At 39.1% G+C, this 23,341-nt stretch overlaps 1 protein-coding gene across 1 annotated transcript in view; it reads right to left on the bottom strand.

The window, feature by feature from the left end:
- The window catches only part of LOC134531224 (E3 ubiquitin-protein transferase MAEA), a 136,375-nt gene extending 120,261 nt beyond the window's left edge, over window positions 1-16,114 (bottom strand). Inside the window, exon 1 of the mRNA XM_063366896.1 lies at window positions 15,968-16,114. Within this exon, the coding sequence (XP_063222966.1) occupies window positions 15,968-16,006 (39 nt within the window). The 5' untranslated portion in view covers window positions 16,007-16,114. The remainder of the gene's footprint in view (window positions 1-15,967) is intronic.
- Window positions 16,115-23,341: the final 7,227 nt, after the last annotated feature.

Genomic DNA, 23,341 nt, shown 5'->3' with positions numbered 1-23,341 from the left:
AAAGGAACTCTCAAGATTCATGAAGTAACTGGGACAAAAAGAACGAACAAGAGATCCAGATCATGAGATTGAGTTGCACCGAGTGTCCTGCAGGTGTTGTCTGCGTTCATTACACCCTTGGGCAAATTAAAATTAATCCTTCAAAGCGTATCCTTTTTTTGATTATTCTTTATCTCTTTACCAATGTTTAACATATCTCATAATAGTATGATAATGAAACTATGGCACTTGAAATCTTTAGTTCTTTTCTTTCTCCCTATATCAGTCTGTTTTTTTCTCTTTTGTATCTATTTTTTCCTGCATTCTGTTACTGTATTGTGTTTTTGAGGCTGTTTTAATACACTGCTGCACCATATTGGATGATACTTCCTTAGCTCTAAATCAGAAAACTAGAACTCTGCAGACAAAAAGATATCATGGTATGATGTCTACAGTGATGATGAGGAAATAACTCCAGAAGAGAAAAGTAACACTCCAGATGGAAAAAGTTGGAATATTCAACAAATGACTTTGTTTTTGTAAAATTAGCTGGAAAGAAAAATGTAAAACATGACATTGTTATTATAATGTCTGATACGACAGTTGTGGAGAGTACACTGTAAAGTATCTAAAAAAAATGTAAAGGTAATACGTTTTCTTTTCCACACAATGAAGACTACTTATGTTTTATCGAGTAGTGATATTGTTCATAAATTACAGCAACCCCTTTTGAACAACAGAGGACAGTACATATGTTTAGATCGACCAAATTGCCATAATCTTGAATAACTTAATTCCTAAGCCTCAAGTCACAACATAAAAAGTGACTCCAATAAGCTGTAATGGGTACAAGAGTAAAAAATTTTAATTTTAATTGTGTTATGTTAACTTCAATTAGTTAGTGAAAAAAGGGCATACTTATTATAGAAATTTTAGGTTATGTTTATTCATGTTTAAAGTATATCTTTCACTAACCTTGAATTTTTTTCAAAAGTAAGCTTGTAACGTTGCAAGAACCCTGCCCTCCTAGCTAAATAATTTTCTTTTAAACTTCTTTTTTGTATATGTAAGCAGTTTTTTGAGTGGTGTATATGTTATGAAACAGTATAATCAGACATTATGAATATTAATATATGTTTTTGCACGAGTGATGTGTTTTAAGAATGTAACTTGTATTTTAACAGACATTTTTTATTATCAGTATTTTTTACGTAATTATTCACAAATAAGTCGCTGTACTAGATTTTTGCCGGTTTTGGCCTACTTTTTCAGGTTTTTTCTAAATAAGTTTCATTTTGTAAAGTAATTTGTATTATGATTGCTGTTTGTAATGTTCATTAACGTGTTGAATGATTCTAGAACACGGGACTGTGTCAGGTGGGATGGTTAGAAAGTGAGAGGCATAAGAGGCCTGTAAATGCGAGGGAGAACGAAACAGTAATTCCACTGAGAGATAGATAAACCCAGGAATTCCCCCACTGCATGGGAACTGAGTGATAACTGCTGTCTCACGGTGTGGGAGAGAGAACGAGAATGGGAGTCCCCGATTTCGATGTGAAATTGAAAAGAGACAGATCAAGGGAAGCCCCGAGTTATGTGTGTAAGTACAGGGTTTTTTCATCTATTGTAATTTGTTCTGTGATTGGCTTGTGATTTGTAGAGTGAATGAAGCGTGCGTGTGATTGGTCGGTGAGGTCATGTAACTTATCCTCCCTGCGTGGAGGAGAGTGTGGCAAGAGTTCACCAGTTGTCTGCCGATTGCTGCAACAGTAGGTCGCGTTCGGTGGCTTCTCGCCAAATTATGAAGTAATTTGCTAATAGATAATTTAACGTTGGTGGTCAGAGCCAGGCCGAGTATTAAGTTAACCTAAGTTTTTTTTATTTTTTATTGAGACAATAACAAATTAGAAATTGTGACCACCTTCGTCGGCGTTTTGGCTCGTGGCGAAATTCGTTTTCGCTAGGTGCGGCCACGTTTGAGGCCGCACTGACTTCGTGTACTTGCATTAAAACATTACTAAAGGACGCTATTTTTTCGTTAATTCTCATCACGCGAACTACAAGCATTTTCGACGGGCAGATGTATGTGGAATGAGTGAGCAACCTCTTTTGGAAGTGTTTGGAATTGTCTGTGCATTCTATTGTGAAAAAATAAAACAAAAACTAAAATTGGCGGAACATCTGTTTATTTTTGTATATAACGAACCATTATATTTGGCGCTCGGCCTCGCGGCTTGAATTTGGACACGACCCTGAGATTAAGACGGACTTTTCGGCAGCGAAGGAGAAGATATAAACATTCTTAAAACAGTTCGTGACTACGATAACCTGAAATAACGAAAATTTACGACTAATATTGAACAGTTTAGAAGAAAACGGCGAAGTATATCCAGAACTTTCGGCGCAGATGAGCGGCGAATGCGGCGAGAGACGGCGGGCTGTTTCAGCGAGTGAAGTGTTCCAGAGAAACGGCGGAAAGCGGTACTTCGAGGGACAGAGCGACCCAAGGCACCGTGGGACTTCAGGCCTGTCTCATTGCGGGATTTCAGGACCAAACTTCGCGGGACATCGCGGGATGAATCACCGAAAATAGCAAGTCGAAAAATGGAACTAAATTAATTGTGTGCATTGTTTTTCTTTTGTTTTGAGCATTCAAATAATATTTGTGTTAATTTTTGTAATTTCATGATAAAGTAAACAGGGAATGTTCAGATAATGTAGAGAAAACATTTTGTAAAATAAGAGTTAATGGACATGTGAACAGGATTTTGTGTAAACAGATGAAAGAAGTAGAAATTGAAATGCAAACGTTCTCAGATACACTTAAGGATGCATTTGCTGAGGAAGTAATCAGTGAATTGAAAAATGCAGATTGCGGAGAAATGTTAAAAGGGAGATTTTTTCCAAGTGTAAGCAGTAATGTACCAAGATGTGGGTTGTGTGTACCGAATAGGTTACAAACTAAAATTTTCGCACTGATCCATGTGAGAAAAACTGTGCAACATGGTCAGAGGTTTTTTGTGTGGAAACATGTGTACAGAACTGTAGCCAAGATAGTAAGCAGTTTTTTGGTATGTGCAAAGACAGAAGAAATGAGTAGTAAATGTACAGGGGTAATGCAACCTCTGGAAACAGTGTGTGTAGACTTGTTTGGCCCACTGCCTAGATGGAGGGGTAGAGTCAAATCTAGTTTTGTTGTGTTTGATGTTTTTTAATTTTTTTGCAAATTTTGCATTTTTTTTAATTTTTTTTTATTTTTCAGATTTTTTATTTTTTGAATTGTATACTTTTTTATTATGTTTTGTATTTTGTAGAGTAGTTGTATTTTTTGAAGAATAGTTATAGTGTAATGTAGGAATGTACAAAATAATTATGACAGCAAATTTTTAAGATGAATAATAAGGATTTTAAAGAGAAGGAAGATAAATACATCAAAGTTAATGTGAATATTTTCTGTTGTTTTGAAACAATAATAATGGTATAAATTCTATTGAGTGGACAGTTACTAAATATTATGTGAAGAAATGCTTTACAGTGTGAGAATTTCATTGCAGTTGGGTAATGTTTGGTTTGTTTAATGTTGTGTCATGGGAAGATGTTAACTGAAATTCATTATGAGTTGTTTTTTTTTTTTAAAATGATATAGTTTTGAAATGGTTAAAGATTTTAAATGAAAATGCTACATATTGGTAATACTAAATGTTTGTTTTGGATTGAATGACAGGGTGACAACATCCTATATTAAAGGTATGAAATGTAATACTAAACGTTAATGAATAACAGTCGTCGAGTTTTGAAGCTGCAGAAGCAGTTGTGTGTTCATGGTGGCCAGAGTTTAGGTGAATTTTTTGTATTGCCCTAAATAAGCAGTAAATGTTTTTTTGTGTAAGGTGGTTTGTGAGGCAGCTGAGGGGCCAGGAGGTTAATTTTAAATATGTTTGCCGGCATGGAGTCCGATGTTTTTTTTTGCAAGGGTGCGTCCCTTCTCCTTGGTCGCTCCCACCCCTCATCTATGTTAATTTTATGCTGCTGTTGCTGAAAGGGAAGATATGGTTTGAAACCTAAGGAAGGGCATTAGTTCATGTAATTTGTTTTTGAAGAATAGAAGCATACAACTATATCTTAATGAAGTGTTTGTCATGCCATGACTGTAGAATTGTCAATTTGTTGTTTGTAGAAATTTAAGTGAGGTATGTAAAGATGTGAAATGACAAGTGCTGTGTGTATTTGTGTATAGCTTTGAATAATTTTTTGTTTCTAATTTCGTCAATAGGTAAGCCGAGCTGACTAGCAGCTAAAAGGGTTGTAATTGAGCGCCCCTTACCTTTCGGCTAGCTCAGGAGCTAGGAATGATGATAGAGGAGGTTGGAATAACCTTGGTGTATTTTTTGTGTAATTTGGTAATAGGTTAGCCGAGCTGACTAGCAGCTAAAAGGGTGTAACGTTGCAAGACCCTGCCCTCCTAGCTAAATAATTTCTTTTTTAAACTTCTTTTTTGTATATGTGAGCAGTAATAAGTCAATGTTTTTTGAGTGATGTATATGTTATGAAACAGTATAATCAGACGTTATGATGTTATTTGAACTTGCTATGTGTTTTAAGAATGTACCTTGTATTTTAACAGACATTTTCAATCATTAGTAATTTTTATGTAATTATTCACAAAGAAGTCGCTGTACTAGAATTTTGTCTGTTTAGGCCTACTTTTTCAGGTTTTTCTCAGTAAGTTGAATTTTGTCAAATAATTTGTATTATGATTGCTGTTCTTAATTTTAATTAACGTGTTGCAATATAATTATAGATCACGGGACTGTGTCTGGGCTGGGGTGATGTGTAGGGAGAGAGAGGCATGAGAGGCCTGTAAGTGGGAGTGAGAAAGAAACAGTAATTCCCCTCAGAGATAGATAAAGACAGGAATTCCCCCACTGCGTGGGAACTGAGTGATAACTGCTGTCTCACGGTGTGGGAGAGAGAATGAGAATGGGAGTCCCCGATTTTGATGTGAAATTGAAAAGAGACAGATCAAGGGAAGCCCCGAGTTATGTGTGTACAGGGTTTTTTCATGTATTGTAATTTGTACTCTGATTGGCTTGTATCTGTAAGCGTGAATGAAGCGTGAGTGTGATTGGTCGGTGAGGTCATGTGACTTCTCCTCCCTGCGTGGAGGAGACGGTGGCAAGACTCAGTCAGTCGTCCGTCGAACGCTGCACAAGTAGGTCGCGTTCGGTGGCTTCTCGCAAATTATGTAGAAGTTATTGAAGAGATAATTTAACGTTGGTGGTCAGAGCCAGGCTGATTATTAAGTTAACCTAATTTTTTTTATTTTCATTCGGACAGTACCAAATTAGAAATTGTGATCACCTTCGTCAGCGTTTGGCTCGGGGCGAAATTCGTTTTCGCTGGGTGCGGTCATGTTTAAGGCCGCACTGACTTCGTGTACTTGCAATAAAACATTACTGAAGGATGCTATTTTTTCGTTAATTCTCATCACGCGAACTACAAGCATTTTTCGACGGGCAGATGTATGTGGAATGAGTGAGCAACCTCTTTTGGAAGTGTTTGGATTCATCTGTGCATTCTATTATGAAAAAATAAAACAAAAACTAAAATTGGCGGAACATCTTTTTATTTTTGTATGTAACGAACCGTTATAAGGGTTGTAGTTGGGCTAGCTCGGGAGTTAGGAAGGAAAGAGAAGAAAGTTGGTAGGAATTTGTGTATTTTTTGTGTAATTTGGTAAAAGGTTAGCCGAGCTGACTAGCAGCTAAAAGGGTTGTAGTTGGGTGCCCCTTACCTTTCGGCTAGCTCAGGAGCTAGGAATGAAGGAGAAGAGAGTTGGAAGGAACTGTGTGTATTTGTTATGTGATGATAATGATGTTTTTGTGTAATTTTTATATTATGGTTAATGATACTAAGAAATGTAAGTGAATAATGTCAACAAATGGAAATGCAGTGTGTTGATACAGAATTAAGTTTGGGTGTATTTTGGTGTAAATATTATAAGGTTGTGTAACATTTTAATAAGAAAATTTGAATATGATGAGTGATAAGGTAGTGGGTTATAAAAAAGTTTTTAATGTTTCACATACTTAATTTAATGTTTTTTAGAGTTGTATGTGTTGAGAGTTTACTATGTGAATTACTGTGTCTTAGGAAGTGATGCATCTATTTAGAAATTATAGTTCATGGGTTATCAATGTTGAGCAGACTAGTTCTTAATTTGAATTAAGTGTTATCCAGTGGTTGAAGTTAGGATAGAGATATTGTGAAGGCATTTAGAATTTTAGAGGTTTTTTTTGCTGGAATTAAGGAAAATTATGTGTCAACAGTTTTGAAGTGATAGTGTTGTCAAGTTTTTGTTAGTGCAGATATGAAGAGTGGAGATATTGGCTGATTTGTGGGTCAGAGTGGTTGTTCCATGAGATTCGGGAGTTTGCCATGAGCAGCAGAGAATTGCAGTAACAGCAGTTTTTAATGGGTTTTAAAGGATATAAATTGTTTTGAGGTTATTTGTTGTCATCGTTGAGGTTGATGCCAAAGTGTAATTTTTGAAGGAAGTTTCTATATTTGTCGTCGTTAAGGTGGTCATGGAGACGTAATTCCTGGACTTTAAGATTTGTCATCGTCGTTGAGGTAGTCATGGAGACGTAATTCCTGGAATTTATTGCAGCTGGTATTGAGGTTACCACGGCTGTGAAAGTAAGTTGTTCAGAGTTTTTTGTTGTTATTGAAGATTCTTCATTGACCAGGGGGTGTCTGCTTGAAGCTTATAGAGAAACCAGTTTCAAAGTGATTTATATTTTTCACTGATGAGAGGGAGATAACCATTTGTTAAGAGTTGTTGACACTTTGTAGTAAGAGATATGTTTTCGAATTTTTGGGTTTTTAACAAAGAATTGATGTTTTTGCAATTTTTAACTAAGTTTTTTGAATTTCTATATAAACAAGGGTAGTAACAACTGGATGCATTTATTTCTCAGGATGTTTTTATATTTATTTTGTACAGGTTAGTTTTTCACTTTGGTAACTTTTCAATTAAATGTAGGGTTAATTTAATTGAAAAGTTGGGGGGGGGGGGGGGGGTAATGTAACGTTCCAAGACTCCTGCCCTCCTAGCTATATATTTTTCTTTTAAACTATTTTTTGTGCATGTAAATATTTCTTAAAAAGTCTTTCTAATGATATTTTACCGTTTTTATGTGTAAGGGTTTTTATTTCACTTGCTGAGTGTTTTAAGAATGTACCTGGTATTTTAACAGACATTTCAAGTCATCAGTATTTTTTATGTAATTATTCACTTATAAGTCGCTGTACAAGATTTTTGCTTGGTTTGGCCTACTTTTTCAAGTTTTTCTAAATGAGTTTCATTTTGTAAAGTAATTTGTATTATAATTGCTGTTTGTAATGTTCATTAACGTGTGGAATGATTCTAGAACAAGGAACTGTGTCTGGTGTGATGGTTAGAAAGAGAGGCATAAGAGGCCTGTAAGTGTAAGTGAGAAAGAAACAGTAATTCCCCTCAGAGATAGATAAAGACGGGAATTCCCCCACTGCGTGTGAACTGAGTGATAACTGCTGTCTCACGGTGTGGGAGAGAGAACGAGAATGGGAGTCCCCGATTTCGATGTGAAATTGAAAAGAGACAGATCAAGGGAAGCCCCGAGTTATGTGTGTACAGGGTTTTTTCATGTATTGTAATTTGTTCTGTGATTGGCTTGTGATTTGTAGAGTGAATGAAGCGTGCGTGTGATTGGTCGGTGAGGTCATGTGACTTCTCCTCCCTGCGTTGAGGAGAGTGTGGCAAGAGTTCACCAGTCGTCCGTCGGTCGCTGCACCAGTAGGTCGCGTTCAGTGTATTCTCGCCAAATTATGAAGTAATTTGCTAATAGATAATTTAACGTTGGTGGTCAGAGCCATGCCGAGTATTAAGTTAACCTAACTTTTTTTTTTATTCGGACAATAACAAATTAGAAATTGTGACCACCTTCGTCGGCGTTTTGGCTCGTGGCGAAATTCGTTTTCACTGGGTGCGGCCACGTTTGAGGCCGCACTGACTTTGTGTACTTGCATTAAAACATTACTAAAGGACTCTATATGTTCGTTAATTCTCATCACACGAACTACGAGCATTTTTCGATGGGCAGATGTATGTGGAATGAGTGAGCAACCTCTTTTGGAAGTGTTTGGATTCGTCTGTGCATTATATTGTGAAAACATCTGTTTATTTTTGTATGTAACGAACCGTTATAAGCTAGCTCGGTTCATTAAATCTTCTCTCTCTTAAGAGTCTTGTCATATTATTATATTATGTTACTTCAGTGGGCACATTAAAATTATGTAAAAAATTAATATCTTACTTGTGTATAGTTTTTTTATTTGGTTTATGAATAGCTGGGCATATTATTGCAATTTTAGATTATGTTTATTCACACTGAACTTAGGTTTCACATATTTTATTTTAATTTAATAAAGATTCTCTACTTATTCTGACAGTAAACATTAACCGTATATTTTAAAATAACCCAAGCTAGCCTGTTCATAAAATCTTTGTTACTTAAGAGATTGTCACGTAAACAGGACTCTCATATCCATGGGCAAGGCTGTCACATCTGTGGACAAGGCTGTCACATCCGTAGACATATCAAACTTTCTATTTAACTTTCTTTTTTAACTATATTTATCTTTGAGCTTGGAAACATTGAAAAGGTACATTAGTATTTCATACTATATATCACAATGTGCCTTTGGTACCGTTTGCTTAATGTGATATTAAATATATATATATATATATTTAGAAAAAGCACCTTATTTGGTGCAAGGCACGTTGTGGCCACTTCTGCTTGGAACGCTAAACGCAGCCACATTTGTTAATATGTAAGTTACCTATTTATAAAGACTATTTCTTGCCTATGGTCAAAGGTAACGGGAAGACCACACATATCCATATTTACACATTAAAAAGAGGCAATAAAAATGAATTTAAGAATTTTTCTAATATATTCGATAATACAGAAAAGCTATACTTATTTGCATTACCTTATTACCTGCTAGACAGAAAGGTTTACTTATGCTACTACTCAGGAAAACCACAGGATCAAGTTGCAGCTACTACCAAGTAAACAGTAGGGGGCAACAACAATAAGACCTATCTCTTGTGGAAAACAGTCTCAGCTACGCTATTTAAAGCACACAGGCAACTATTAAAAAGGTTAACAACATAGTAATGAAACTTAAAAAAAGAAAGAAATGTCACCTAGGTAGGAATATAGTATATACAGAGTGTCTACCAGATCTAGTAAATGAAATTCCCTGATTTTTCCAGGTTTTCCAGGTATAAAATGGAATTTTCCAGGTTTTCTGTAACACAATTATGACATTCCACGAAACTGAAAAAACTGCATAGCAGTACATTGACGGGTATCAAAGAATTTCAACTCACTTAAATTTGTAAAAAAATTACCTTCTTCCAGACGAGGCCAAAGTGACTCATTTGATGACAAATAAAACATGCTGCTACAAATATTTCACATACTTACTTTTGCAAAAACATTAGTAAAAAAAAGCTCCCATCAATTTTGCAGTGAATCAACTTTTGTGTCTATTGCACTTGCTTCAGAATGAGCCAAATCCAACACTCAAGCCTTCTTCAACTGCAATGCCTTGATCTCCTCTCAACTCTTCTTTTTTCTGCCTTCTTCTTGTCTGTAGCTTCCTTTTCTTTTTGTTTTGTTTGCAGGGCTTCCTTACGCCTACAACTAGCATTTCTTACATACCGTAACATGGACTTGGTGATATCAACATGCTCTACACCTCCAGAACGTTGAACAAAGTCGTACACTTGTCTTTGTGCAATCAGTGTTTCTTCCTGCAAGTTTTCAGTTAGCAGATTAGAATTCACTGAAAATCCTCTTTCCAATTATGCATTTCCATGGGAAAGTACCAACATCATCCTCACAAACTTTAGAAGGTCTGTTTTGGCAGCTACTGTATGTGCCTTAAGAATGAGCATCCACAAGTGATCAAGAAAAAGACGAGAACAGTGCTTCAGAATCTTGCGAGGAACATACCAACTCATATAATTGCTCAATGTTATCAGCTTCTTGTCCTGATAGCCACCTGTCTTGAAGACAACATTCTAAACTGCACTTCACACGCTGTTTCCTCACACCCGAATTTAAAGCCACAGACAGACATAAGCAGGAAATTCCCTTGGTAAGTTTGTACTTCAGGGGACTTTTGTCTTGAAGTTTTTTTACCATAACCTTTGGACAAGTCCTAACATCATTTTTCAGTAACAGGACAGACTTTTCTGGTGCTTTCTCTTTCTTAATGTCATAGCGTACTGCATAACCCAACTTGATATTGTTAGCAGTCAATAGATTTTCCTGATTATCAACAGCTAATCGAGATACATTGCGTTTCTACCTAAAGCTCTTCAGTACCTCTAGTTTCAAAAACTTTCCTACCAAAGCTAATAAAATGTCTACCAGTGAATCATAGAGAAAAGATGCCATGGGTGCTTCACTTTCGAACATTGTAAGAAACAATTCCAGCTCTGATGCCAAAGAGTGGAAGAATGTCAATTTTACTTCTAGAAGATTATCTTCAAGAGCACTTTTCATTACATTGAAAGAGACAGATGAAATAGAAACTTCACTAACAAATTTATTTAGGTGGGGTAACGTTTTCATGGCATGCTCAGCAAATGCAGTATTCCATCTGATTGCACAAAATTTCTTGGGAAAAAGCTCTGATCCAGTTATTCTAATGTAATCTGTCCTCCTTGCAGGTACATGCTTAAACAAAAAGTAACTGTGCCTCAAAAAACTAACAACGTCCCATTGTGTAGCAGAAATTCCAGTTTTGAAAGCACCATGGACCATATGAAGCCCACAGCTACCAATTTCTAGCAATGATGGCAAATCTTCACCAAAAGTGTCTGTGATATGTATTTTCAAAGCTAACGAAAATGCCCAGTTTACGTTGAGGGCATCCATAGATACTTAAAATGAAATGCACCTGTCGGTATAATCCAAATGTGGGAAGCACATGCTGCAGCACGTCACGTCAGCAGGATAACAGACCAGCTTGAACCAGTTTGTATCACGTGATTTAACGCCACTTCCGAATCCGATGGTAAATAAAAGAAAATGGACATGGGAACTGTTCGTTATTTGCCATTCAAAAATAAAAATGAGAGGGGATATACTTGATGCTACGTCAATGCAAGCTGATCAATAAACAAAAAACGTATTGCCAACTACAACCTACCAAACAAAAATTCCCTGATTTTTAAAATAATTCCCTGATTTTTCCCTGATTACAATATTCCCTGATTTTTCCAGGTTTTCCAGGGTCGGTAGATACCCTGTATATATCTTCTTTGCCATGAAGAGAAAATGATTGAGACATCCGCATTCATCTGAATACTTTCAATGGAACATGAATTCCTCAGCCAACTCAATAAAAGTCCCACATTTGTCACAATTAACCTCACAAGACAAAATTCCATGATCTAATAAATATTTAATCAATAAAATCCATGAAGCCAATAAACACACAAAATATAAAACATTTAAAGAACACCCGCCGAATAGCCAATTCACAACCTCAGATGCGCTCCCCAATACACCAGCCATTCAAACTACAGAAAATATAATGGAACAAATCTGACGAATCCTGTATGAACACATACAAATTTTTAGGTCACAGCTACTAAATGTAATTACAGCAGAGAATTAAGATAATTATTCCATAGCATGTAACATAGTTTATCCCTTGATTCTGATGACATGAACCTGAATATATTTCTTCTAGTAGGTTTGATGCTCGCTGTTTTAATTTAGTACTCTGAAAGATCCTCGGCATGACCAAAACTTAAATACCACAATCCAAACCAATTATGACACAGGTCTTTTACATATTTTTCTATCAACTATATTATGATAATAATTCATAGTTATGTCAAGTTTTTGTTATATCCAGAATATTTTTATGTACTAAATTAAAACAACAAGCATCATGTACCACATGATTAATGTATTCAGGATCATGCCATCAGGATCAAGGAGTTAACTTGAATACTGGATATAAAACTTTTACTAAATTTATAAATTAAATTTTCTTAACAATTACAAACAACTACCATTAATATTGACAATTTTCATTTTTAATAAAATACCACTCTTTATAGTATTTGTACCAAAAAATACACACACATAGTTAACATTGCGGTAATTCTATAATGGCATTATAACAATTTATCTATAAACAGTTTCCAAATTAATTAATGAACGTCGTGGCTTTTTAGAGCAAAAAGAAAAAAAAGATTGGAAAACATGGTTTTCACACACTACACACATCCCTAAATTTACCCTGAAGGGATGGTTTCTTAGTTACTACTAGTTTGTAAAAAAAAAAAACAGTTTATAAATACGTTAGCATACCAGCATCGTACATCGCAGCTTCATAGAATGAAAAGTAAATAAAAACTACTAAATGTTTTTCAAGTATTAGACATCCCTAAATTCACCCTGAAAACTAAGTTTCGTAATTCCTACTAGTTCATGAAAAAAAAATAGTTTAAAGCTTACATTACAATACCTGTGATTTCACACTACCATCGCCAAACATTGTTTACCCGCGATTGTGTATCTCTTTGTTTCAGCACAACTGTAGCCAACTATGATGATTCAAAACTACGCTAATTATTACATTTCATATAAAGACATTTATCCCTAAATCCTGAAGGCTTGATCCTGATGGCATGATCATGTTGGGTTGATCCTGTGGTACATGAAGCTTGCTGTTAAAATTTAGTATGTCGTAAGGTCCTAATTGCATAATCCTGTGGGCTGGATCCTGTTGTACATGATGCTTGCTGTTTTAATTCAGTACATCGAAAGATCCTGATGACTTGATTATGTGGTACATAATGCTTGCTGTTTTAATTTAGTACATTGGATGATCCTGTACATAAAAAAAATATTGTCATATATAATTATGATCATAAGTTGAATAAAAAGGATTTTTTTTCAAACTACAATCATAATTCTTTCTTATTTTTCAATTTCTTTTATGTGCAGGATCTTCCGACATACTGAACTAAAACAGCAAGCATCATGAACCACAGGAACAACCCAGCAGGATCATGCCATTAGGATCTTTTGAATTACTGAACTAAAACAACAATCTTGTAACACAGGATCAAGTCAATAGGATAATGTCACCAGAATCTTTCAAATCACTGAACTAAAAGCAAGCGACATGTACCACAGGATCAATCCAACAGGATCATGCCTTCAGGATCCAGGGATAAACTTGGATACATGAAACACCAGCCGTAACGAACACAGAATATACGACGGTTATAATCAAAGAATTCTTTGAAAAGACTGCAAAATTCAATGTGTCAGCTACTTCATTGCACATCACGTATTCCTCACAAAAAATGAACGATGTTAATATGTAATTCAATTCACATTTTTTGGCTCCCATTAGACTCGTTCGTTACGTGACTCAAAATAGTACGTAGGCCCTACTTTAAGTGCAATGTACCAAAACAAACATTTAGTAAAAAAATAACAAATATAAAATATAAACATTAAAAATTCCTTACAATTGCAATACAGTCATTAAAACAAAATTCATTACAACACCTACACTGACTAAAATTATCAAAAAAAAAAAAAAAAAAAAACATCATGCGGGTGAACATTGGATGTCAGCAATTGTGTGAATACATAGGTATTGTAATGTAAGCTGTATATTGTTATGGTATTATCGGACGTCTTTGCTTTTTAGAACAGAAAGAAAAAAATTGGAAATCATGGTTTTCACACACTACACGTGTCCCTAAATTAACTCCCTACGGATTGTTTGGTAATTCCTACTAGTTTGTTGAGAAATTAAAAATTTTATCTTTTATTACTATACCTGTGCTTTTACACGCTATAAATAGGTATGTATGTTTTTCATATACTAGAAACATTCCTGAACTAAATCTGCAAAGAACGTTTCTTAATTCCTACTGGTTTGTGAAAAAATAACAGTTTACAGCTTACATTACAATACCCGCGTATTCACGGTCGCCAAAATTCATTGTTTATGTTTACCCGTGTGGGGTTTTTTTTTTTAGGGAGAACTTTAATTAAAGTAGGTGTAGTTGTAATAATGAAATTTGATTAAATAATGACAGTATTGCAGTTGTAAGGAATTTTTAATGCTAGTATTTCATATTGGTGGTTTTATTACAATAAGTAATTGTATTATGAAATGTTTGTTTTATTACATTCCATTTAAAGTACGTACTATTTTGAGTCACGTTGTAACGAACGAGTCTAATGGTAGCCTAAAATTTGAATTGAATTGTTAACCTTTTCATTTTCTGCAGGAATACATTTGCTGAGCACTGAAGTAGCTAACACATGGAATTTTGCAGTCTTTCCAGGAAATTCTTTAATTACAGCCAGTGCATATTCTGTGTTTGATATGGCTAGTGTTTCATGTATACAAGTTTATTCCTGGATCCTGAAGGCTTGATCCTGATGGCATGATCCTGTTGGATTGATCCTGTGGTACATGAGGCTTGCTGTTTTAGTTCAGTCGGAATGTCGGAATATCCAGCACATAAAAGAAATTGTGAAATAAGAAAGAATTATGATAATAGGTTGAAAAGAAAAAAACAAAATCTTACCTTTATTCAACTTACCATCATAATTAATCATTACATGACACAATTATTTTTATTTACAGGATCTTCCGACATACTGAATTAACACATTAAGCATCATGTACCACACGATCAAGCCAACAGGGTCATACCATCAGGATCAAGCCTTCAGGATCAAGGAATAAAAATCAATATAAATGAAATGGAAGAAAACATATTTTTGAATCTCCATAGTTGGCTACAGTTGTGCTAAACAAAGAGATACACAATCGCAGGTAAACAATGAATGGTGATGGCAGTGTGAAAACACAGGTATTGTAATGTAAGCTTTAAATTGTTAATTTTCATGAACCAGTAGGAATTAAAAAACCACATGTTCAAGGTAAATTTAGTGACGTCTCTAGTACTTGAAAAAAACGTTTTTTTTTTATTTTTATTTACTGTTAATTTTCCTAAGCCGTGACATCCAATGCTGGTAGGCCTATAGTAAACAGTAAATAGTAAAGTATAATAAACTATTATTTTTTACAAACTAGTAGTAATTAAGAAATCATCCCTTCAGGATAAATTTGACTTGTGTAGTGTGTGAAAACCATGTTTTCCAATTTTTTTCTTTCCATCCTCAAAAGCAGCGTAGTCTGAAAATTACCAAATTCTTTTTAAACTACATTACCAATACACACACTTAGCACTTAATAATGTTGCATTAATATACCTACTTACCTACATTAATATTCATGCAAATTAAAAAAATAATAATAAGTCTCAGAAACCAGTAGGATTTTTGTGATGCTGTCTTCAGGATAAATATAGGAACATTTGCAGTGTACAAAAATACATTTGGAATGTTATTATTTTGTTAACCTTATTTGCCTTTTTTTAAGATACACCACTCTGCTAGATAATCAGCAGGTACACAGATAGGTATACCCTCTGCATTAGCTTCCATCATGAACCATGAGGCAGTGAGGTGGAGCTCTAGGACTAAAGGCAAAAAAAATTACATAAATCAAACACTATTGTTCAAAAAGGAGAGGGGGATGAAAAACACACTTATAATAATTATATAAACATTATTCTCAACCTTATAAAGTTTTCACAAACAAAAGCTATTTCAGAAAATTAGGTATCTTCCATGGCTATGTAATAGGCCACTATTACTGTCAGTAAAGAAGTTATAAATACAAACCACTAAACGCATGCATACTTCTCGATTTTCCCAACATATCGCCAAAAACGCAGGGTAATATCTAGAAATTTAGTTGACAAATATTATTAATTAATTTATAAAGTGTCTTCGTATTTACTAATCCGCACCTTCAGCGTTGGATGTTCCAAATTTTTAACATCTCCCATTGTTCGCCTGAACACCGAGTGGCTACCTTACTTCAATAAAATGATGAATATATAACAAACAATCTTCCAAAAATTATTGAAAAACAACTTCACTTGATCGTCTTCTGAGAATTTTATTTTTTTTTTTGGTTGAGTGGCCTACGGTGTGAACCAGCAGCCATGATTCAAAGCAGCTGAACTGAGACGTTAGTGGGTGACCTACGGTAAGGAAAAACACGGGTAGGGAGGCTAGTCTTCTTGGTAGAGGCCTATCTACCACAGGAGCGGAAGGCCATGGATGAAGGAATAAGAGGATGGGCACGGAAACCGGCCACCTCAGATTATTACTACTTCAGGGTTATACATGAATATGATTGCGTAGAATGAAATCAATTAAGATCTGACATACCTCATGTGGATGGTGGTATAACATCGAAGGATACGACAAGGGGAAAGGCAATCCCAGCTTTTGCAAGTCCTGATAGATTTTTTGTCTGTCCACAAAATTTGGACATTCCAGAAGTATATGTCGCATATCTGCATAAGGGTTTCCGCAGGAACAACCCGCCGAATCAATAATACCCAGATTGTAAAGATGTGCCGGTGAACTATAGTGATCGGAACGAAGATGGAAAAATATTATAGCACGATTGCGATGTGATGACAGGGGGTAGTGGGATATAACCTTGAATGTAGTACCATGTAACTCATGATATATGGTAGAGCGGGCAGCAGATTGACTTGTCCCAAGCAGAGAGGAGCGGGAGCAATCCCCAAGTAGGGGTCGCTGCCCAGGAGCAGGGAGAGAGCGGGAGCGGTCCCCGAATAGAGGTCGCTGCCCAAGAGCAGGGAGAGGTAGTGTTTGGAGTGTGTATAGTGTACATAGGTATTTAAGTACTTTTGCTGATTTTACGTGTGCAACAAATTCGAGACTGAACATTCGAACATTTGAATTCCCGCGCTGCACAAGTAGCAGCGCCACCCCTTCACAGTTGGCCACCATGGTTCCAGAGTTGGCAACGCTTCCAAGGTTGGCAGCGCGTCGAACTTCCGTCAGGAAGTCAGTTCATCGTGTGTTTTCGTGATGGTAAGTGTGGCTATCGGGCCCGCTCACCATTGTTTTTCGTCTCGTAACGCAATCCGTTGCAATCGTTGTTTGTACAGTCAATTATTTCGCGTGATGCGAACATTTTGGTCCTCGGGGCCGGATCTATTTGTGCCGGCGTCGCTTTCGTTGTTTCGGCGTGTCGTGTGCCGCGTGGTGAACGTTTTTGTGTGTAGGGCGAATTTCTTGGGTATGTAATTTTCTCTAACCTTTTGTGCTTCGTTGAACGTTGAGCTTGTCTCCGCTGTAGTTACTCGTGCGTCACCGAGGTAGCATTTACCGGCATACTTTTCACGTGGTGGTGTTTTAGGTTATGTGTTGAGTCATTGTACTACGTGACTATTTACTATGGCGGATAAACGGTCAGCGCTGATACGCGTGCGCATCGCAGAGAGTCGCCTGAAGCGGGCATTTGACCTTTCTCAAAGCGTGCGTGAGGACCCCTCGCAAAGAAACTTATTTCTTGCAACAGTGCGCGACTTGGAAAACATAAAGGAGCAGTTCGAAGTTGACTGCGTCGCGGTGGAAGCAGCCATCGGCGAAACAGATGTGGACGTAGCTGAGCACGCTTCTCGCATGGAAGCTTTCGATGATAAATACTTCCAAATCAGGGCCATTGTAGCCGGCATAGAGGACTCAAAGGTACAGCCCTCCAGCCAACCACAGTCTCAGGTGAGCAAACCACGGGTGGCCCTGCCGAAGATATCACTTCCAAGTTTTGATGGTAGTCCACAGCAATGGCCCAACTTTTCGAACTTGTTCAGTACACTTATCACCAATAATAGTGAGCTTTCCCCTGTAGAAAAGTTAGCCTATCTGAGATCTGCCCTCAGTGGAGAGCCTTTAGGGATGATCAGTTCCTTGACTATGTCCAATGCCAACTTTGATGTGGCCTGGAAGCTACTCGCAGGGCGGTATGAAAATAAGCGACTTGTCGTGGCAATACACGTAGATGCACTCTTGCACGCACCAGCTGTTACCTCTGACTCACCTAAAGCACTACGCCAATTGTTGACAAACATCACTGAGAGCATTTCTGCCCTGACGGCACTGGATGTGCCAGTGACTCAGTGGGACTTGATCCTGCTTCCTATCCTATGCAAGCGCTTAGATTCTTTTCTTCAGACACAGTGGGAAATGTCGCTTACTAATGAGTTCCCTACAGTGAGTGATTTCGTAAAGTTTTTGGAAAAGCACTGTCGCGCTCAGGAGGCTGTTGCTCAGTCGCGTGGCAAGTCGTCAGGACTGCAGCCGCCCATGAGAAAATCTTCTCCACCATTCGCTGGCTGGAAGCAATCTCGTGGTCAAGCGCTGAATAGTTTAGTCAGCTCCTCACAGACCTGCGGTCTGTGTGGTGGCCCACATGCTCTTGTAAAATGCAGTAAGTTTAATCAAAGTGACCCTAAAGATAGGTATACCATTGTGAAAAGACAGGATCTGTGCTTGAATTGTCTTTCGCCTGCACATCGAGCCAAAGGTTGTCCATCGTCAGCATGTCGTCATTGTGGAGCTCGCCACCATACTTTGTTACATTTTAAGCAGCAACCTCCCGAAGGCAGCTGTACATCTCCAGAAGGCTTCAACGCTTTGTCAACAAAAGCTAATTCTGCGACAGTTGCCGTTACCGCCGCAGCCCCGAGCTGTTCTAAGACTGTCCTGTTGTCAACTGCTCAGGTAAACATCCTCGACCGCACTGGTACACCATTTGTTGTTCGGGCACTGCTTGACACTGCTAGCCAAGCTAGCTTCATTTCAGAGAAGTGTGTTCAGAACCTGCGGTTAACAAAAAGGGGGACGCATTTGCCCATACAGGGCTTATCCAACACCCCTGTCAATGTGGCCAAATCCTATGTTTCAGTTGTTATCACACCAGTTGGCATCTTAGCGTCTCAGTTTGCGCTGGATGTTTTTGTGCTTCCTCGTATAACCAGTAGCGTGCCAGGTACAAAGTTGTCTGATAGGGTTCGTAAATCTGTGGCACACTTGCACCTTGCTGATCCTGCCTTTGACACTCCTGGTCCAGTCGACCTACTTATTGGTGCTGACCTGGTTCCGTATTTAATGAAAGGTGGAAAGATTGATGGGTCTCCAGTGGCTCTAGACTCTGTACTAGGTTGGATCCTGATGGGGAAGGTGGAAATTGAACAGACTTCAACCAACATGACATCCCTTTGTGTTTCGCTGGTGACCTCTCATCCCCCATTACCTGATGTCATGAGAAGGTTTTGGGAGATTGAAGAATTTCCCCTTGTGAAGAATCAGTCTCCCGAGGATGTACACTGTGAAGAGCTGTTTGTGAAGTCTTACACAAGGCATGAGACCGGCCGGTACAGCGTTGCGTTACCGTTTTGTCAGCCTGAGCCAGAGTTAGGGTCCTCTAGACCTCAAGCCATTAATCGTTTGCTTCGCCTGGAAAGACGTCTCAAAGGGGACCCTGCCCTCAAGCAGAAGTATTCCGAGTTTATGGAGGATTATCTCGCGATGGGCCACATGGAAAGAGTCGCTGAGACAGAAATGGACTGTGCCCATGCCTTCTATATACCTCACCACGCTGTCGTGAAACCAGACAGCTCCACTACAAAGGTGCGCGTTGTTTTTGATGCATCAGCCAAGAGTTCCACAGGTGTGTCGCTTAATGATACTTTGTTAACAGGGCCAAAATTGCAGCAAGATATTTTTAATCTACTATTGAGCTTTCGTTTACATGTTGTAGTTTTCACGGCAGACGTAAAACAAATGTATCGCCAGATCCATGTCCATCGTCATCATCAGGATTATCAACGTATTGTGTGGCGCTCTAGTGACGCAGCTCCAGTCCAGGACTACAGGCTGAAAACTGTGACCTATGGAGTGTCTTCAGCCCCATTCTTGGCACTCCGCACTCTTAAGCAGCTGGCTGAAGATGAGAGAGAACAATTTCCCACTGCCTCTCGAGTGTTGTTGTCGGATGTGTATGTGGACGATGTTGTTACGGGTGCGCCGTCTGTGGACTCTGCCGTGGCCATGCAGCAAGAGCTCATCAAGCTTTTAGCGAAAGGGGGATTTCAACTCCGAAAATTCATGAGCAACCATCCGACACTCCTTAATTGGCTTCCTGCTGAGGATATTGAAACCCTCCAACCGTTAGCCTTGTATCAGGACAGCTGCACTGTAATCAAGGTACTGGGACTACAGTGGAACCCCACCTCCGACACATATTCATACAAGGTCCGAGCCAGCGCCTGCCCTGCGACAAAAAGGACAATTTTATCGAATGTGGCAAGGATTTTCGATCCTCTCGGTTGGTTGACACCTATCAGCATGTTTGCAAAATGTCTCATTCAAGTCCTTTGGGTTCAAAATCTCGACTGGGATGCAAAACCACCACCAAACATATTAGACAGCTGGAACAAGTTCAACAGCCAGCTCCCTCTTCTGTCTGCACTCAACATCTCTCGCCTTGTCAGGGGAAAACAGGGCTGTTCCTATCAACTTCATGGATTTTCAGACAGTTCAGAATTGGGTTACGCAGCAAGTGTCTACCTTCGTGTGGTTGATGTTGATGGGACAATCACGGTACACCTGCTCGCTGGCAAATCTAAAGTAGCCCCTGTCAAGGCCCAGTCTCTACCTCGGTTGGAGTTGTGTGGAGCTCTTCTCTTGTCTCGGTTGCTTCGTCACATGATAAATGTGCATGGAATGGAACTTGAATTCACCTCCATTGTTGCCTGGACTGATTCACAAGTAGCCCTAGCGTGGATCCACTCTTCATCTCATGAGTTAAAAACATTTGTGGCAAATAGGGTTAGTGAGATTCAGGACCTGACCCCTTCAAGTTGGTGGAGGCACGTGCGTTCAGAACACAACCCTGCTGACTGTGGCTCACGTGGATTGTTACCTGCCCAGATACTTGACCACCACCTTTGGTGGACAGGCCCTGCATGGTTGACGTTACCTGCAGATGAATGGCCTGCAAGTGCTTCGTGTAGTGACATTTCCGATTTGGTCCAACAGGAGAAGAAGTCGTTGGCATTGGCAACTATTCTGTATACTGAAGACATTGAGTCACTGGTCGAACGTTTCAGCAGTCTAATGAAGTTACTGAGAGTGACTGCCTATATTCTTCGTTTTGTTGCTAATTGTCGTCACTCACAAAGTGCTCGTGAATCAGGGACCCCGTGTCCTCGTGAGTTGGAGACTGCCTTAAATTTCTGGATACTTCGAGTTCAGTCGATGGTGTTCAAAGATGACCTGGCCTCTTTGAGAAAGAATAAGCGAACCTCACCACAGATACGGAAACTTCATCCTTTCCTCGACTCTGATGGGTTTCTTAGGGTGGGTGGCAGGCTTGACCAGTCGAAGCTCCCGTTTCAACACAAACACCCGGCCTTGCTTCCTAAATCAAACCCCTTGACGAGCAGGATTATACAACACTATCACAACGTCAATCAACATCCCAGGATACAAGCACTTCAAAGTATTCTTAGAGAGAAATTTTGGATTCTCTCAGATAAGCAGGCAATCACCAGCTGTGTTCACCGCTGCTTGAAGTGTTTCAAGGCACAGCCACCCACTTTCACACCCCTCATGGGAAGTCTCCCGGCCATGAGAGTTCAGCAAGTGAAACCATTTTCGAAGGCCGGCGTGGATTACGCTGGCCCCTTTTTCATAAAACTGGCTCGTGTGCGCAAGGTCACTCTGTTAAAGGCCTATCTGTGTATATTTGTATGTTGTACCACTAAGGCGGTTCATGTGGAATTGGCGTCTGACCTGTCGACTGAGGTGTTCCTTGCTGCATACAAACGTTTCATCGCCCACTGAGGGAGATCCTCTGACCTCTATAGCGATTGCGGGACGAACTTTGTTGGAGCCCACAACCAGCTGACAGAACTGCAACGCATGTTGTTATCCTCATCGCATCAGCAGACCATAGTGGATTGTTTGGCTCCCTTTGGAGTGAGGTGGCACTTCAACCCTCCAGCCGCTCCTCATTTCGGAGGCTTGTGGGAGGCTGCAGTTAAGGCGTTCAAGTCACATTTAAATCGGGTCATTGGTGAACAGATTCTCAGCTTTAAAGGAACTCTACATGGTCGTGGTCCAAGTGGAGGCCATACTGAATTCTAGGCCACTTTGTCCATTAAGTTCCGATCCCAATGATCTGCGTGCTCTCACCCCAGGACACTTCTTGACCATGGAGCCGCTGGTGTCGCATCCTGAACCCGAATTGGAACAGGTACAACTTAACAGACTGCAGCGTTGGCAACTAGTATCGCGGTTGCATCAGGACTTTTGGCACCGGTGGCACCGCGAATATCTGCACACACTGCAGCAGCGTTCGAAGTGGCAAGATCAAACGATAGCTCTCACACCAAACCAATTGGTGTTGATAAAGGAAGATAGAGTACCTCCCCTGCAATGGAAGTTGGGACGCGTCCTGCATCTTCATCCTGGATCTGATGGTGTGCCTAGGGTCGCTACAGTGCGTACCACCTCTGGGAGTCTAAAACGCCCTGTAGTGAAGTTGTGCCCATTGCCTCTTGAGTAGTGTTGAAATGGGTCATTTCAAGGTGGGCGGAATGTTTGGAGTGTGTATAGTGTACATAGGTATTTAAGTACTTTTGCTGATTTTACGTGTGCAACAAATTCGAGACTGAACATTCGAACATTTGAATTCCCGCGCTGCACAAGTAGCAGCGCCACCCCTTCACAGTTGGCCACCATGGTTCCAGAGTTGGCAACGCTTCCAAGGTTGGCAGCGCGTCGAACTTCCGTCAGGAAGTCAGTTCATCGTGTGTTTTCGTGATGGTAAGTGTGGCTATCGGGCCCGCTCACCATTGTTTTTCGTCTCGTAACGCAATCCGTTGCAATCGTTGTTTGTACAGTCAATTATTTCGCGTGATGCGAACAGGTAGGAAGGAGGAGCAGTCCTCCAGAGAGGTCGCTGTCTAAATAATACTGCTCAAGTTTTTTTTTTTTTTTTTTAAACAAAGGGGACTCCCACTGAAGGGAGTCACCCACCAAAAAATCCATCATTTAATAAAAAAGGGCACAAGGTACAATAAAAGATTGGTACATGGGCACAAGGCCTGCAAGGTGACAATAGTCTTTATTCAACAAAGCAGAGCTTCCCCGACGAGGTCGTCCTTGATGCTCAGCTACTTATTGATGGGCGAGTTCTTCACGGCTGCTGGGGGGTCCTCAGGGCTCGGATGGTGCCGCGCCGTTGATGGGCCGGCGCGGAACAGCGGAGAGAAGATCATCATGGCGGCGCC

This window comes from Bacillus rossius, chromosome 3 (assembly GCF_032445375.1).
Source record: "Bacillus rossius redtenbacheri isolate Brsri chromosome 3, Brsri_v3, whole genome shotgun sequence".
Lineage (NCBI taxonomy): Eukaryota > Metazoa > Arthropoda > Insecta > Phasmatodea > Bacillidae > Bacillus > Bacillus rossius.
This window is presented reverse-complemented; position numbering and strand designations above follow the sequence as displayed.